Source organism: Gambusia affinis, linkage group LG04 (genome assembly GCF_019740435.1).
Source record: "Gambusia affinis linkage group LG04, SWU_Gaff_1.0, whole genome shotgun sequence".
NCBI classification, from domain to species: Eukaryota; Metazoa; Chordata; class Actinopteri; order Cyprinodontiformes; family Poeciliidae; genus Gambusia; species Gambusia affinis.
In genome coordinates, this window is record NC_057871.1 from 13,490,219 (window position 1) to 13,506,605 (window position 16,387).

At 35.5% G+C, this 16,387-nt stretch overlaps 1 protein-coding gene across 3 annotated transcripts in view; it reads left to right on the forward strand.

The window, feature by feature from the left end:
• Positions 1 to 16,387, forward strand: part of ttbk1a (tau tubulin kinase 1a) — a 60,359-nt gene that overhangs the window by 870 nt on the left and 43,102 nt on the right. The window contains exons 1-3 of one of the 3 annotated variants that reach the window (XM_044115464.1): positions 3,017 to 3,185; positions 13,951 to 14,109; positions 15,128 to 15,275. In XM_044115464.1, the coding sequence (XP_043971399.1) occupies positions 14,002 to 14,109; positions 15,128 to 15,275 (256 nt within the window). In that variant the 5' untranslated portion in view covers positions 3,017 to 3,185; positions 13,951 to 14,001. Of the gene's footprint in view, positions 1 to 3,016; positions 3,186 to 12,961; positions 13,325 to 13,950; positions 14,110 to 15,127; positions 15,276 to 16,387 lie in introns of those variants that run through there. The other 2 variants (XM_044115466.1, XM_044115465.1) reach the window with 2 other exon arrangements.

Below are 16,387 nucleotides of genomic sequence, written 5' to 3' on the forward strand. Positions count from 1 at the left end.
ATTTTTATTAAAAGGAACTGATTTGGAAAAAAAATATATTTTTGCTGATTTTATTTTTGTTACTCATATGCATTATTATCATTTCCGTCCTTAAAATACAGACATTTCCACTTTATATTTTGGTCTGTATAATTATGTAATTTTTAAATGTTAAATGATAACTTGATCAGTTAGTCAGTACTTGAATAGACTTCTTACCAAATACTTTCTTATTCTCACTTGACAAATTTTTTGAATAGCTACATTTTACTTTTATTTGAGTAAAAATACGTTGAAGTAGTGCTGCTCTTACTTGAGTACAATTTTTGGATGCTCTGCTAGTAGGGAATTCCAAACTTTGCCTAGTAGTTAAACGGTATTCATGTACTTTTTTTTTTTTACACTGTCACGTAGGATTACAGAAAACATTATAAAACTAGTCAGACTAGTGATGATAGCATTCTGACATTAAATGTTTACAGATCTTTGTATTAGTGTTTGTGCACATTGAACTCTTTCCTACAGAAAATGTCAATGTATTGCAGTGGGATTTATTGTGATAACCCTACCCAGAGTTTCTTAAAATAAAGTGAAGTACAAGAAACTCTGTGCTGTGTAAAATAGTTAAAATGCTAATTTTAATTACAAATTGACTCTGCACCCTGTTGCCCTGCAGTTAGACGGTCCTGGGTTTGAATCATTGGTTATTTCTGCATTTAGTTTGCATGTGTGTGTTCTCTGGCATCTTTCCATAGTTAGATTAATTAGTCTCTCTAAATAGGCGTTAGTGTGTGCCTTTATGGAGGAAAACCATTGTTGAAAGGAAGTGAAGTGTATTGAAAGTTTCTTGGTTGTCTATTGATGCTCTTCAGCTGTTTTTCCAAGAAGAACCAGCCAGAATTGTAGGCTCTCTGTAGCTGTTGGAGACACTTGCAAGACGATTTGTAGCTGCAGTTGCAAAGAAAGATGGATCTACAAAATAATAAATATTTTCAATATGTGTAATAGAATATATCTTTTTTTACAGGCACAAAGATAGAATATATCTTTACACATATTTAATAATATATATTTTTAACTATTCATAATTTTCCTCCCGCTCAACAATTAAACCAGTAACATTAGTGGTAGCAGCCTAATTTACTTTGAACATTTCTGTGTTTTTTGTGATTGTACTTGTAAACTGTGTGTTTGTATTGTGAAAGTGCAAGCTCTGTTTCATTTGAGGCAAAGAAACTGGAGGCTTGCTTGGTATTTGGTAATGTATCCTCTGTCCAGCGATTGTTTTGGCAACTCATTGAAGAATTTTCCGAACTGGATCTTCATTAAACACCACTTTGCATGGAACGAATGCTGTGCCTTTTTAGTTTAGTGTTTGTGAAGTATCTGTCATCTCAGAAGAACAGGAGCAATCCGAGCCATGAAATCCATATCTACTATTTGAAATATAGCTGCTCTCATTGCTTCCCAGATAATTGTAAGTCAATATTAGTGCGGATCAGATGACAGGTCTCTGCTTTTCTGGAAAAATTTGCATTTGAAGGAAGATTTAAAACAACTGAAAGTGTGTGGGAAGGATCACGTTTGATCCAGACTGCTGCTGTATTTTTAACCATCTGCAGGCTTCCTGATCTAACTAAATATTAATATTAAATATTATGTGTTTTACAGGCACATGCTACCATTTCACAGCATAATCAAAATTTACTTCAGTTGACTAAAAACATTATGCATTATGTTAAATACAACTTAAAAGAAATTTTACTTTGATTTTATTTATTTTTTACCAGACTACTGAAATATAGGTGTAATGAAAGGTATGCTTAATACTGGCTTAGAAGTTATTTTCAAAAGGCGCCTTTTATCTTACAAATAAGTTTTATCCACCAATCTGTGTTTTTTTTATATGTTGACCAAAAAGTTCAGATTTGTTTTCGTTTTAAAAACAATCAAAACTGTGTATCATTTTTATACATTTTTACAATTAATTGATATGTTATATACAATCCCAATAAAATTCATTAAAGTTTGATGTTGGAGCATTACATTTTGCTACAAAAACGTTCACAGGGAATAATCTTGCTCTGTGTGTGGGCTTGACAAAATCATGTTTATTTATTTTTTAATCAGTTAAGTCAGGCATGTCCAAAGTGGGGCCATTTGTGTTTTTAACCCTTGAAATGATTTTAATCGGCACCTTACCTCAATTCAACAATGTTAAAATTTGGCCAACAAAATTGAAAGTAATTGATGACAAAAAAACTTTGAAAATTGTGTTTTCCTTTTGCAAAGGCATCTAAAGCTCTTTCTATATTTTAATGGTATATACAGGTTTTATTAAGAAATAAGTAATTGGGAAAAAAAAAAATAATAATAATATAATAATAATAATAATAATAATAATAATAATAATAATAATAATAATAATAATAATAATAATAATAATAATAATAATTTAGGCATTTTTTATTTAATAAAAATTTTGTTAACATTTTGGAGCCCAGTGCAAAGACTAATATTCGGTGTTTCAGTTTTCGATGGAATGACGTCGCTGTGAGCAATCAACTTTTAAGTTGTGATGGCTGCGTGATCCGAGGGAGTTTTATTTTGAAAGAGCCCGCCGGATGTTGTGGTTGCTGTGGCTGTTCTGACGCTGCTGGAGGCAGAGCTGCAGTGCGGACAAACAGGCTGGAGCCGGAGATCAGTACAGACACACGCCGCCCCGACAGCCCGCCCGGGTCCGCCTCAGCCAGGGACGCTGGTTCCGGTTCGGCTTTTCTTGTGATTAGCCTTTCGGATCCGGTCCAACAGGAGGAAGGAACCACTTCGCATCATCCTCCGCCCTTTCCCTTCCCCTCCTCCTCCTCTTCCTCCTCAACCTCAGCATCATTTTCATCTGCAACAGCATCGGATGAGTCCGGGACGGCGGCACGGCTCCGAAAACAGAACCTGCGGTTTGTTTCTGGACTCTGTTGGTTCCGGACTTGTAGCGGGACGTCTGGCTTGTTGGACGGGCCCGGTCCGGGTTGGTAGCCCCTCTGTCTGAGGAGAAATAAATGGTGATTTAGTCTTGTGGGAGTCTGAGGCCCAGACCTCGACCCCTCCTTAGAGGAACGGTGGGTTTTCTGGACCAGAACGTTTTGTGCCGAAGTAAAATCCCAGATGAAGATTCCCAAAAGGCGGAAAAGGAGCGGACGGTGTGCCAGGTAGGCCCGATCCGGACCGGTTTTGGCCCGGACTACCTCTTATAGCGTTTAGCGGGTGTGTGTGGGAAACGTTTCGGGTCAACTGAAGTGAAATTAATAATCCATATCAGCGACATTAGATTCAAATGAGACCTGCACACCCCCCTAGATGATGATGATGATGATGTTGATGTTTGCATTGCTGTAATTCATAACGTGGTCCAGTGCGGGCCAAATGTATTGATTGGTAAGGTGTAATGGTGCGCATGCGCGCCGAGGACCCATGACTGTGCACTGCAGAGAGGACAGATCGAATAAAAAGTGATGCAGGGATGCTGCGGTGTAGAGCTGGATCGGAGCGGAAGTGTGCCTCACAAGCTTCTATTTATTCATTCAGACTGAATATTTGTTCTTAATTTCTAAAACAATTCTAGAAAAATAGAAAATAACTGATTTTAATACTAAAGCGGACATCGTTTGTTACCATCCTGAAGTCTCAAGACGTAGTAGCCAATTAAAAGATCTCATTCATAAAAAAACTTCTGTTTCTGCTTGAAGAGAGCAGGAATATTATCTACTATTTCTGTCTGTTTCACATTTATTACTAGACCTGTTAAAGATGTATAAAAATCATTTAACATCATTATCTTTTACTGCAGCAACATAGTCTCATGCTTTCAACTTTTCACAAATTTCCAAGAGTTGTTTTTGAGGCCTTATACACTCAAGAGCCCACAACATCACACATTCTCCACCATGCTTAACTATGAACATGTGATACTTTATCATATATTCATCCCTTGCACCACATTAACCCTATATGAACTGTTTCTTTCCCCCCAAAAAACAACAAAATCTAAGTCTCATCTGTCAAAAACACATACTTTTAGATAAAATTTCAACAAAGCGTCTGTTAAAACCTCTTATTTTATATTTTATTTCCCCACCAATAAATGTTCTCAAACCAAAGGTTGTATTTTGCACTTAAAAATATGCTACTGCAGTAAAAGATTACCATTGGGCCAATAAATATGTGGCGTTAATGTTTGTGCTGTTAATGTTTAAAAACACAGACGTTGCTTAGATAAGTAGAGGAAACAGCCATTTTTTAGCTAACATGTTAATGTAAAAATTTGTTCATCTTGCAAACATTTAATTTAGATTATTTGTTTTCTGATTCCCTTTTTAAAAAAAATAAAAAAAGACATGTAGGAATATGAGGATAATTTTTGACAGCAAAAGGTTCAAAATAAAGTTCATAAATACATTGGAAATTATAAAATTCTGCGGGTTTTTTTTTTAAATCTTAGTTTAGCTTAATTTTCTGTAAGATTGGTTTAGTTGTTTTAGAAGCCAAAGCAATATATTGTGTTATATGTACATATTTTTTCTCACTAATATTATCTTAAGATGTTGTGGTTTTAAAATGGTGACCAGCTGTTTCTGAATGCTTTCATAAAGATGTGAATCTCCGCTCTCAGGTAGACCCAGCCGCCTGACTGATGTGTTTTCAGGCACAAATATGAAACTGTTGATGTTCTTCTCCATCTAATGGCAGATTCACCATGAAATTCTGAATTTGGCTCAGAAAACCTTTGAGTGTGCAAACTGTCTTACTGCAATGGAATGCAAAAAAAAAAAAAAAAAAAAAAAAAAAAAGCCCATCTCAATTAGTTCGGGATTTAGCTGCTGTATTTTGTCACATCGGTTAATATCAGTCGAACTGCTGAGGCAGCAGAAGACGGCAATGTCTCTTTTACATAAATTTATCTTATTTTGCAATTCCAAAACTACTTAGCGAAGGCATCCATAACATTTTAATGGAATGAAGTGATAAACCATCTTCAAGACGAAACATGAGGTGGAGAAACAGCTGAGGAGATGCTTTTGGTGCTTTTATATTGGAATGGTGCCAGTTGTGCAGTTGTTCAAAATGTCACAAGCCAGCCTTTAGAGTTACTTAACTAGCAAAACACTCAAAAAAAATCTACATAAAATGCCTTTAAACTCATCCACAATTTGTCACATTAAAGCAAAACTTCAGTGTTATTCATCTGATTTTTTTAAAAAATGTGAAGTGGAAGAAAAAAGATGAATAGTTTTACAAATAAAAACCTTAATATTTTTGAGTTTTTATTTGTTTAACCCCTTTTCATCTAGCTATCCCTAAATAAAATCTAGTGTAGCTGATTATCACATGCAATACAAGTGTGTGCAAATGTAATATTGCAAACAACATTTATTGTGTATTACATTGCAAGTATCACTTTAATAATAAATGTAAGTTTTTGGTTGGAGTCTCAGTGATGTAGCTGGTGAAACCAAAAATATTCATACCTCTCAAAAATCTTTTAATTTGGCCATCATGTTTTTCTTTTACAATGATAATGGTTTGTATGGAACTGAATTCAGTTTAGTGTTGATATTCTAGTTCTTTAAATTTTTGTGAAATTACAAGAATAATGGTCACAAACTGTCATTTAAAGGATTTAAATCTAGAATAATCCACATTAATCAGTTTTATTGATTTCAGTTCATCAGGTTGTACAGATGCCAGAAAAAATACAGAAGTAGATTTTTACCTTACTGTCAAATGGGAAGCAAGCTTCAGTATTAAATGTAAACTATAGGTGCCTGATGTCTTATTGTCATACAAACTGAAAGGATCATCTACAATGATTCTGGACAATTATGAAACTAATACATGAAGATATCAAAGACTCTGAACATAGGCATAAATCTCAGGGGTGCTGGGGGGAAGAGGGGCCCGGGCTCCCAATCTTGGAAAAGTTTAGAATTATCCCCCTAAAAAAATAATTGAAGAAATTTTTGCATTTAAATAATATTAATAAAAAGGCAAAAGAAACAAACAAAAAAACTGCTATTTATCATATAAAAAATTAAGAATTAATTTTTGTTCCCCCCACTATTGTTAGAACAATGGTTCAGTCCAAAGTGGAGGCGGAGCAACAGCAGCTGGTCAGAGCCGCTGAGGTGAGGAGCTAACTGTTAGCTGTAGCTCTGCATCACAAATAAAAAACCCTCCAGTAAGCAAATACTTACAGCAAAAGACATGTAAACATTTTATTTACTTTCACTGCTCAGTGAGAAGAAACACATTAACGATAAAAATCAGACTGCAGTTTCTTATTTCATTACTTTGGCTGAATCATGATAAGCTGCCTTATTAGCAAAACTGCTACACTGCTTTCATAGACTCAGGCTTTTCTGACAAAGGTAGCAAACATTCATATTGAGAGTCTTTAACTTTCAGTTAAATTAGAAGAGTTTGAAACAGGAAGGAGGGGCTGGACAAGTGGACCCAGCTCTGTGTGTGGGAGCTGAAAACAAGAGAGAACAGATAGAAATTTACTAAAACTTATGCCTTTATTTCTCACTGTCTTCAACGAAGGGCATTTAAAACCACAAAATAAAATCTGAATATTTTTCTATATAAACTCTTGTGCTTTAAGTGTTACGTTTAAATTATGATATTCCCCAGATATTAATTTCTCAATCATCCAGGACATGGCAAAACTAAATAAGGCTTAAAAATAAAGCAATTGAACAAGTTGTTATTTAACTAGCCCATAACTTGTATTGGGAGCCATTTCAATAAATCAATGTTTATGAGGAATTTTATTAAGAGCAGTTTCTCATTAAAGCCTTTGTATTTAGAACCTTACATTTTTGTAAAGATGTAGCAGATTAGATCAGTCAGATTGAACAAAACTCATACCTAAGCAACATTTGAATTGTAGTTTTACTTCTTTGCAGGCTGCTTACTAAGAATAAAACATGTTTAATGTGCATTATTTGTCATTTTTAGTCCTGCAGCTTGAATGTGGTTTAAAAACTTTTTAAACCATATCTTACATTACATTTCAATGGAACCTTGCCGACCTCCCCAAAATTGCTCTTAAGAAATGTTTCTGTTTATGGTCCCCCCCCAGAAATGAGATGGGATTTACGCTCTTGACTCTGAAATATATTTTATCCTTCCTGATCAGCAAAAACTATGGATTTAATCTTTGAGGATGACACTAAAATTTAATGTTTTGGATTTTATATGCAGAAGCAAATGTCAATCATCTGATTTAATTTATTTAATTTAACATCTGAATATTTTAATATATACATCAGGAAATTGACGTTAACAAACATGAGGTGTCATGGTAGTTTCCATTTCTTAACTAATTATCTGCAATGAGACTGCAAAAAGAAACCTTGCAGCTGGTTGAATGACGGGAAACAAGGACCAAACAAAAACTCTGAACAACTCAGATTCATACATTTTTACGCAACGCTTTAAAATCTTACAGATTTGGTTTGTGGTGAATCTAGCATTACATGGCAAAGCTAAATGAATATAATTTTATTTCATTTAATTTTTACAATATGCATTTGGTCTCTGAGGATTTAAAGATGTAAACTCTGTTTATGAAGTCCTTCCCCTTCATGTTCTGCCTCATTTTGAAGCGAGGACAGACGGGTGGTGCTTTCGCTCTCCTCATCCTCTGATGGTTAACTGTGCCCTCTGTTTTGGCTTGTAGGCTGACAAAGGAACAGGAAGGGTTTTTTCCCGCTCAGGATTTGTTGTAAACCATCAGGTTTTCCAGGAGCTCAGAACTATGGTGAGCTCTGAGTGACGTTCTCAGATCAAAACTGGAATGATGAAAACTCGGCTATTGGCAGAGCATCCCACCCTCTCCTCCACAATGATAAACTGATAGATTTGTAGATAGAAGAAGACAAGACTGCGGTTTGATTGTAGAGGAGGTGTCTGTCAGGATGATTCACTTTGATTTGCTGCTGAGGTCCCGTTACGACCCGTAGTTTACTTCTGCTGGACCACTAAGCCTCCTCCTCTATTTTACACATCAGTGCCGGAGGCTGTTTTATTTGTGCATATAGACGTGCATTATACTACATTTATTAATAGTTCATTTGGATCACACCCATGGAGGATTTTGGTGTTTTAACACCGTGCTTTTCCTCCAGTTTTGCTCAAAAATGTAATCTATGTGCAGTGAGACTGATGTGAGCGCATATGTCTATGTAAGCAAACAATAATTTGTGGCGGTTGCATTTAAATCTCACAAATGTTTACGTATTGAGGCACAATCTCAGTTCTGATAAACAATTTCTCTGTGTGTATGCTCAGCTCTGGCTCTCCTGACTCATGTATGGAAAGCCAGGAGGATCAAAACACATGCAACATTTGATATCTTTCACATGCAAAGTATGAGAGCAATTGTGTTCTGATCTTAAAGCTAATAATAGATGTTTTTGTTTAATTTTGAGTATTTCTTGAATGAAAAAGAAGTAATCACAGCCCTCCAATCAAAATACAAAATACTGCAGCAAGTGGCAGAAATTACAAAACTAAACATTAAGATTTAAGAAAAACAAAAGCAAATTTTTGAAGCCTAAAAGAAAAATAAGTGCTTAAAGTATACAAATATGTTTACTTTTTGAATTTCAGGTGGTATATCAACATTGCTTGAGCGTCTATGTAATGTGTGAAAATATTTAATAGTCTTTCATATAAATAAATGGTGCCAAAAAAGCTAGAAGGTTTATGAAAACATTAAATTATTTTGGACAAAAAAACTCACCAATAGCTTTAATGAGTTTGTAACATTGGTGGCCATGCACACCTCAAATCAGTTTATGTATTATTTTGTGATATCCACTCCATCTATATAACAAGTAAAACAGCAGATTCTGATGTGTTTGCAGTTATGTAAGACTGTTGCTGTGCTTTCAGGGAGACTTAGTGGTCCCTCTCCTCTGCAGTGACTGGAGTCTCAGCAGCGTGTTGAATTCTGCAGCAGGTTTCACTGCATCTCCAGTGTTGCAGCTGCTGGTGGCTGCGTATCTGTTGGCGATATTGGTACTGCTGTTAATGAACTGTATCACTGAAGATACAGAGAAGCCTCCTCTTTTCCTTTGCAGTCTTTCCAGTCCTCTGAGAGGCCTGGTCAGACCGGAAATACAGAGAACCCTCTAATATGATCCCTATAGCGCGCCTGACAACTCTGCATGCACTGATGACGGCTTGGGCATTGCATGCAGAACAGCATGGTTTGGGGACTGACATGCATCATTTCGAACTTAAGGTTTCCCCCACAAATTCACTGGAAGCTGATAACCATTCATGGCCGATATGTTGTATCCAAGAGGGGCAACACGTAGAGTTTAATTTGGGATAACTGGCTGGAGAGCACCAAGGGAAATGGTAGACAGCTGCTGTGAGACTAATGCAGCTGATGTTAGTAATCAATAGAGTGGATGAACAATTTTTATGCTTTCTTGTTCAGAATAATCACATCCTTTGGGATTAGATCACTTTGCAGTTGCAACATTTAACCCAGGGTCAGAAAACAGCTCCTCTGTTGTTTGTGTGGAACAGAAAACTCAAAAAGGTCAAGACAGTTACCTAATCTGGAGTTTCTATAAAATAAACTAGAAAAGATACCTGGATTCACTTGTTTATTTAGAGGGCTGTGTTTCCCTACTTCCAGATTTTTCTGTTTTTGCTTTTTTGTTTTACTTATGTGTTTCAGATTATCAAACAAATATTAATATTTGATAAGGATAACCAGGGTAAATACAAAAGGCAGTTTTCAAAGGATGATTTCATTCATCAAGGGATAAAAGCTATTAAGAACAACCTGACCTTATATATTTTTTAAAGTAATTGCTCTGTAAAGCTAATGACAGATTGTGTTATCTTAGGTGCAGAAGCTAGTATTAATATTTGGAATATTAATAATAGGAATTTGCATATTGCAGAAATGTTTTCAAGTATGAGCAGTTATACAGTATCTGAATTGGATTTAAGTCCAGAACTGGACTTTTTACTTTGTTTTGGTTCTTTATATTTGGCTGTATAAACTCTTTCAGATTTATGCTTTTTGTTTTTCTACTGTTTTTGTGTTTTATGTCTCGGCCTATCACAATAACAAATCTTGCAGGATGATAAATTGTCCCAGAAGTCATTATGATAATAATATTGTTGTTTTGAGGCCATTTTCAAGTAATAATAATGCACGAACACATTCTGAAAAATCAATAAACTTTAAATTCTAATGAACATTTAGCACTGGAACTGGAAGTGCTAAATGTCCAAAAATAAATAAACAAAACAACAACAATGAATTTTCTGCAACCAAAACTGTCCTTCAGGAAGGGGCTGGTTGAGACCAAAACACCAGACTGAAAACATTTCTAATCCAGTTTTTGGTAGAAAGAGAGAGGAAAGAGAACAACAATAAATCTTGCAAATAGAAATTATTGCGCTTGTTTTAGTTTATTATGCGATCAATTGATTTATTGCTTATTGTGACTGCCCTATTTATTTCAACACAATATATTTTGTTTAGACATATGTTGCTAGATAACATTGTTCAGCTGTGGGAGAGATTGTATTTAAATTATTTATTTTATCTGTAGGTCAGGCAATATTTGAATATATATTTGAATATTTTCTCCCTTCATTGTTATTTGGTTTTCTTTACCCAATCTTAGAATTTGTTTGATGATCTGAAACATCTTTATGTGATAAAAAAGCAAAAACTGAAGAAGTCTTCAAAGGAGCAGATATTTTTTCACCACCTTGCAGCTCATCTTCCCGGTCAGACGTCACTGATGGCTGTTTCAAAAAATGTTTCTGGGTTCTGGTTTCCTTTTCACCGTGAAAGATTTGTTTTTATTTTCACAGTAGCAGCTGTTTTATGTCAACACTATGTATTTTATTCTTAGAAACACTAAAAAAATTTGGTAAAATGATACGAACCTCTATTGTTTCTCTGTTTTCAATAGGATGTACTATTTCAGAATAAGATCCTTATATAACCCAACGCTCATAGTTGCTACTGGCCCTAAATATATTTTCCTGTGTGTATCATCTGTGTGTTTCTAACAAAAGTTATACAATACTAGAGCCCCTTTCCACTGAGTGATGTGGTTCGGTGAAGTTTGTTATGTTATTTTACGGTGTTCAGGTTTTCAAACTGCTAACTGGACTCTCACTGAGCAGGCGGTGCTACTTCATTCTAGTGTGACCACAAACATGGCGCACTAATTTGCCTTTACTTGTCGTAAGCAGTGACGTTTTCCTGTCAGTCAATGGACTCTGGTGTGTTGCATGCAGCTCTACTCTAATCATTCAATCAATCAAGTTGCTGAAATGCAGCACATTTAATCAACAAGGCAGTTCAAAGTGCTTGACATATAAAAACACAAAAATACAAAGTTAACAACTAAAGCATTACATTTTGCCAAATTCCATCATTACACATCAAAAATATTGGTAGTAGTTCATTTGAAATACAATGGTAGTTCACCGTACCATTGTACCAACTAAAGGAGACCCAGGAATGGTGCATTATGGGTCGGTTGTATGGACCGCTTTTACAGTGAAAACAGATAACATAGTGTACTGAGCTGCACCAGACAATGCCATACTGCTCAGAAAAAACTAAGGATTTAGTGAAATAAAAACTGTCCGAAGCGTAAATAAACTGCTCATTACTTGAGCCATTAGTGTGTTTGTGTGTGGCAGCCATATTGGATTTTAAAATTGCAGTTGATGAGCTGTGTCTGTCATCCCATGAGGCATGAGTTTATATGAGATTCAGTAAAAGTACTGTCAGAAATTTAGAATAAAAATTGAGCTGCTAATGTAATCTAATGTAATGTTATTTGTGATATTAATTTAATGATAAGATTTATTGATGGATGTTTGGATTTTGTTCTACAGATTTAATCTAAAATATGGAATAAACATTTACATAAGAGGTAACTTTCAAGTTATTATATCTATAAATTAACCAATGTATAAAATATTATATAGATGTATTAGTTGGGCTACGTCATGTAATCTTAAATATTATTTTCTGAATAAGGGTAACTGGTGCTTCTGTTTTTTTAATCAAGCTAACTTACAAGGTGCGATATATTAAAATAAAATCAAGCCTTCTTGCTACACTTTAACTTACGGTAAAATATAGGCAGAATTTTCTGGCATCCACAGTTACCGGGATTTTACCATAAATTAAGAGACATTTACTTATTATTTTGTTTGTTTTAGAGTGTACGGAGGATTAAGTGTAAAAGCCTCATTTCAACCAGTTGTTTATGTGTGCAACAACGGTTGGGGGAGGGATTTTTTTTTTTGCTTTTCTAGGCTTCATAAATCTAGAAAAAACTCCTGTAAATTTCTCTGGCATCATGTTAAAAGTACTTTGAACCGTTGGATTAAAACCATGAATTTTTCACAGTTCTTTTTGGAATACCAAATATAAATAAAGATGCTGATGTCTTCTTTTTTTTTTATTACTGTATGTTGAAAGAATGTCTTTGTGATGGATCCCGTTCATTTCCTCATCTTGGTAGTTTTGACAATGAGCTTAAAATGCCAGGTGAAACAATAACTGTCAAGAAACTGGAGAGCTTATTCCTTGGACTGTTTAGCTGGAGCTTAAACATGTTTTAACCACCTATAATGGAGTTTAAATTCCTTCAGAGCCTCATGGGTCCGTGTCCCTGCGCCATGCTTGTGGTTGTGGTTCATATTGTTCTGGTTTTCGATGATTCGCTTCAGTTCAAGGCCAAAAGGGTCCAGCTGCTTCCTTTGCAGAAATGATATTTGCTTCAATTACTGCAAATACCATCACACTCCCTCCCTTCACCACAACGCCAACTGCAACCCTCCTACCAGCCTGTAGCCTGATCCAGCTCAAGAATGGCTTCTCATAGCAGCCATATCTAGTGCTTGTTGTTTTACTGGATTGCAATTGGCCCTTTGCACGAGACGTCACACTCTCCAGAACTCCGCCCACTCCGCCATGACGGACGTCAAAACAGCCAATGCGCTCCTTTAAAGCTAGTATGAAAACAGACATCTGTACCCTAATATCGCTTCTGTTTAGTTGATTTCATTTTTGAAAATGGTCGCAGGGCACTGTGTGGTCGGCCCCGCAACAGGCAAAGATGCAAACCAAACTTGTCATTTTATATAACTTTTAATGAGGAAAGATACAGCGGAGATGGACAGTGGCCGTCAATCATGACTGTCAGCACACAGTGTAATCGCAGATTTGCAGCGAACACTTTTTACAAGATAGGAAGATTAACGTTCGTGTACTTTATAAGTAAGTATGATCAGAAACATATCAAATATTGCATTATGGAGAAAGTACAGTGTCGAACATACAGTGCGGCACTGTAACCATGGAGACAGTGCTGCGCCGTCATGTAGCCTAACATGTATGCCAATAACTGGTTAGCATCTCGTCTTTTGTTCGTTTTTAAACCCTCTGCGGTGTAAGGGGAAACGCTGTTTATGACATATTGATATAAATGATGTGGTGTGGATTCAGGCAAGGTTGGTAATTTGATCAATACCTTAGGAGGGAGGAGGTATGGGTCGGTTTCTAAGCTAGCTGTTTCCAACATTTGCAAATACCGCGTCTATGAGTCTCAACCAGGTGTGTTACATTCACAGACAAATTAGTTCGACTCAAACAGGAAGAAGCCACGAATAAACTGGCAAAAACAACTTGGGAAAACATTTTCCAGTTGCTCTGTTCAATACTACCTTCCCTCACTTCCGACGTCCATCATGGCGCCTCGAATGATTTAGTGACGTAGTTGCAAAGGGTCAATAATTGTCGCAGGAGAAAACTGCAGGTTAATCTCCCAGTTTAAGGTAGTAAAATATTCTGTCTTGCATTTCCTGTCCACCCTTCTTTTTTCACCTCCTGCTCTGTCCTCGCAGATAAATGGCTCTTTTAAGCTTGGAGCTGCTCGAGTTCTGGCTAGCTGGCAGATGCAGTGCCTAGTCCCCGGCCTCCAGGACAACGGCAACATGAACGGGACGTCCGAGCAGGCCGACATCCTGCCGCCAAACTGTATGGTCAAGGACCGATGGAAAGTGGTGAGCAAGAACATCTGCCTTCTCCTCTGTTCACTTTAAGCAATTTGATTATAAACATATTTGGGTAGTTACATTTACTCAGTTACATTTAGTTGAGTACATTTTTGGAAAGATTTACTGAGTAGCGTACATACAACGTAGTATTTACTTTTTATTTTTACTTGAGTAATTTTCCTATGAAGAATCGCTCTTAGTTCAGTAAAATTTCTGGAACGCCACTCAATGAAGAACAAGCTTATTTTCACCTATAATTAACAAGACACAGAAACACGCCTGCAGGTTTCATTAAATTTTCATAAGTTTTATTTTGAAAGAAACTGATCTGGAAAAAAAATATTTGCCTGATTTTGCTATTTTGTAATTGTGTTACTTATATTAACTATTTTTAATTTGGTAACTAAACTACCAAAATGTCAACATAACTATATTTTGGTCGGCCAGATTATATAATTCTTAAGGATTAAATTATTTGATTAGTTACACAGTACTTGAACAGACTTTTTACCAAATGCTTTTTTTACTACTACTACTACTACTTTAATAATTTCTTGGATGGCTACTGTTTACTTTTACTTGATTAAAAATAAGTTAAAGTAGTGCTATTGTTACTTATGCACAATCTTTGGGCACTTTCTAAATGACAACTTTTTTTTCACTAATCCAACTTTTTTTCTCTTTTACAAAGTTTTTCATTTGAAATTGCATCTTTATTCTGTCAATATTATGACAATATTTTTGTAATAAAACAAAAAATATTTTTGATTATTTTAATCGTCACAGAAGGGATGATTAAAATAAAAGACACTTTTTGAAAATATTTTCTGTTATTTAAAATTTATTTTCTTAAAAACAAAACAAAGCAAAAAAAAAATAAAAAATCAAATAAATCAATTAAAATTGGAGATTTTATTTTCAATCCATATCGCCCAGCCCTAGTTTGTCTGATGTTTGTGTCATATTTTCGTTATGGTAGAGAATGTGGATCTAATTGTCTCCATTTTGGGTAACTGTGTGGCAGCTGAAGAAGATTGGCGGGGGCGGGTTTGGGGAGATCTACGAGGCCTTGGACCTGCTGACACGGGAGAATGTGGCGTTAAAGGTGGAGTCAGCCCAGCAGCCCAAACAGGTGCTGAAGATGGAGGTGGCAGTTCTCAAGAAGCTGCAGGGTGAGAGCTGACACTTTTTTTTAGCAACTTTAATCATGCCAGGGAACAAGAGAAATAACTTAGTTATACCTAGTTTCTATGTTTCCATTAGTGGAGTAAATTTTTTTTGTTTAGCGTGTTAGCTACCTTAGAAAATGTTTAGCGCACTTAGCTTTCCGGAAATTTCATTTTCCAAATAAATTCTAAAGTGCTAATTTACTTAGAAGTTTTGTAAACTTTCATTTGAATACATTTCAACATCTGTGTTAAAATTTATTTAGTAACTCTAGTCAAACCTTTATATTTATGCTCATATTTTGAAGTGGTTGAAGACTGTTTACGTAGCAGTTCCATTTTCTCTCTTCTTTGTTATTCCCTATAACTTTATTCTAAACAAAATTATCTGTTTAACTAGATTTTTTATTGGTGATATAATATTTAGATTTTTTTTATGTGGCGTTTTCATCAGCGTAAGCAGAAAATCATCATAGTAAGCTGAAGTAAAGGCTGTGTTTAATTAATCTATATAGTGTGTTCTTTTCTTTACTATTCAAATTTAATGAATATGACTGCACCTTTTTGTATTTAATCTTTGTCTATATAGTAATGGCAATGAACACTGTCAGCAGGTTTAAAATAACCATGTAAATTGAGAGTAGAAGTGGGACAAGAACTAGTCCCTGAGGCACACCTCAACTCATCTCATCTATTGAAGATTTATATGAGTGTCCAAAACAACCTTTGGGTCCAGAAGATGCAAGATAGCGCAAAAATCTAAAAAAAATCACATTCAGCTCTCAATTACAGAATATTTTAACTAATCTGATTTCTGTTCTAACTTCCACATATTTTTCTTTTTTCTTTTTTTATGTTTTTTGATGTAGCGTGATTTATAAAACCATGGAAAGCCAAATCATGCAGCTCTTCCACATACTGAATTATAGTCGCTGAGAAAACAGTGACGCATGTTGCGTAACAGCGTTATATCACCTAAGTGTTGATTGTGTCACATGTAAAGGCAATATGTGGTTGGCTGGGTGGGTTAGTGATGACTCAAGCAGCCTCCACTTTGTCACAGAGGCATATTAAGCTGCTGGACTGATCGACTTTTCATGGTCTATCAGTCTCTCTCC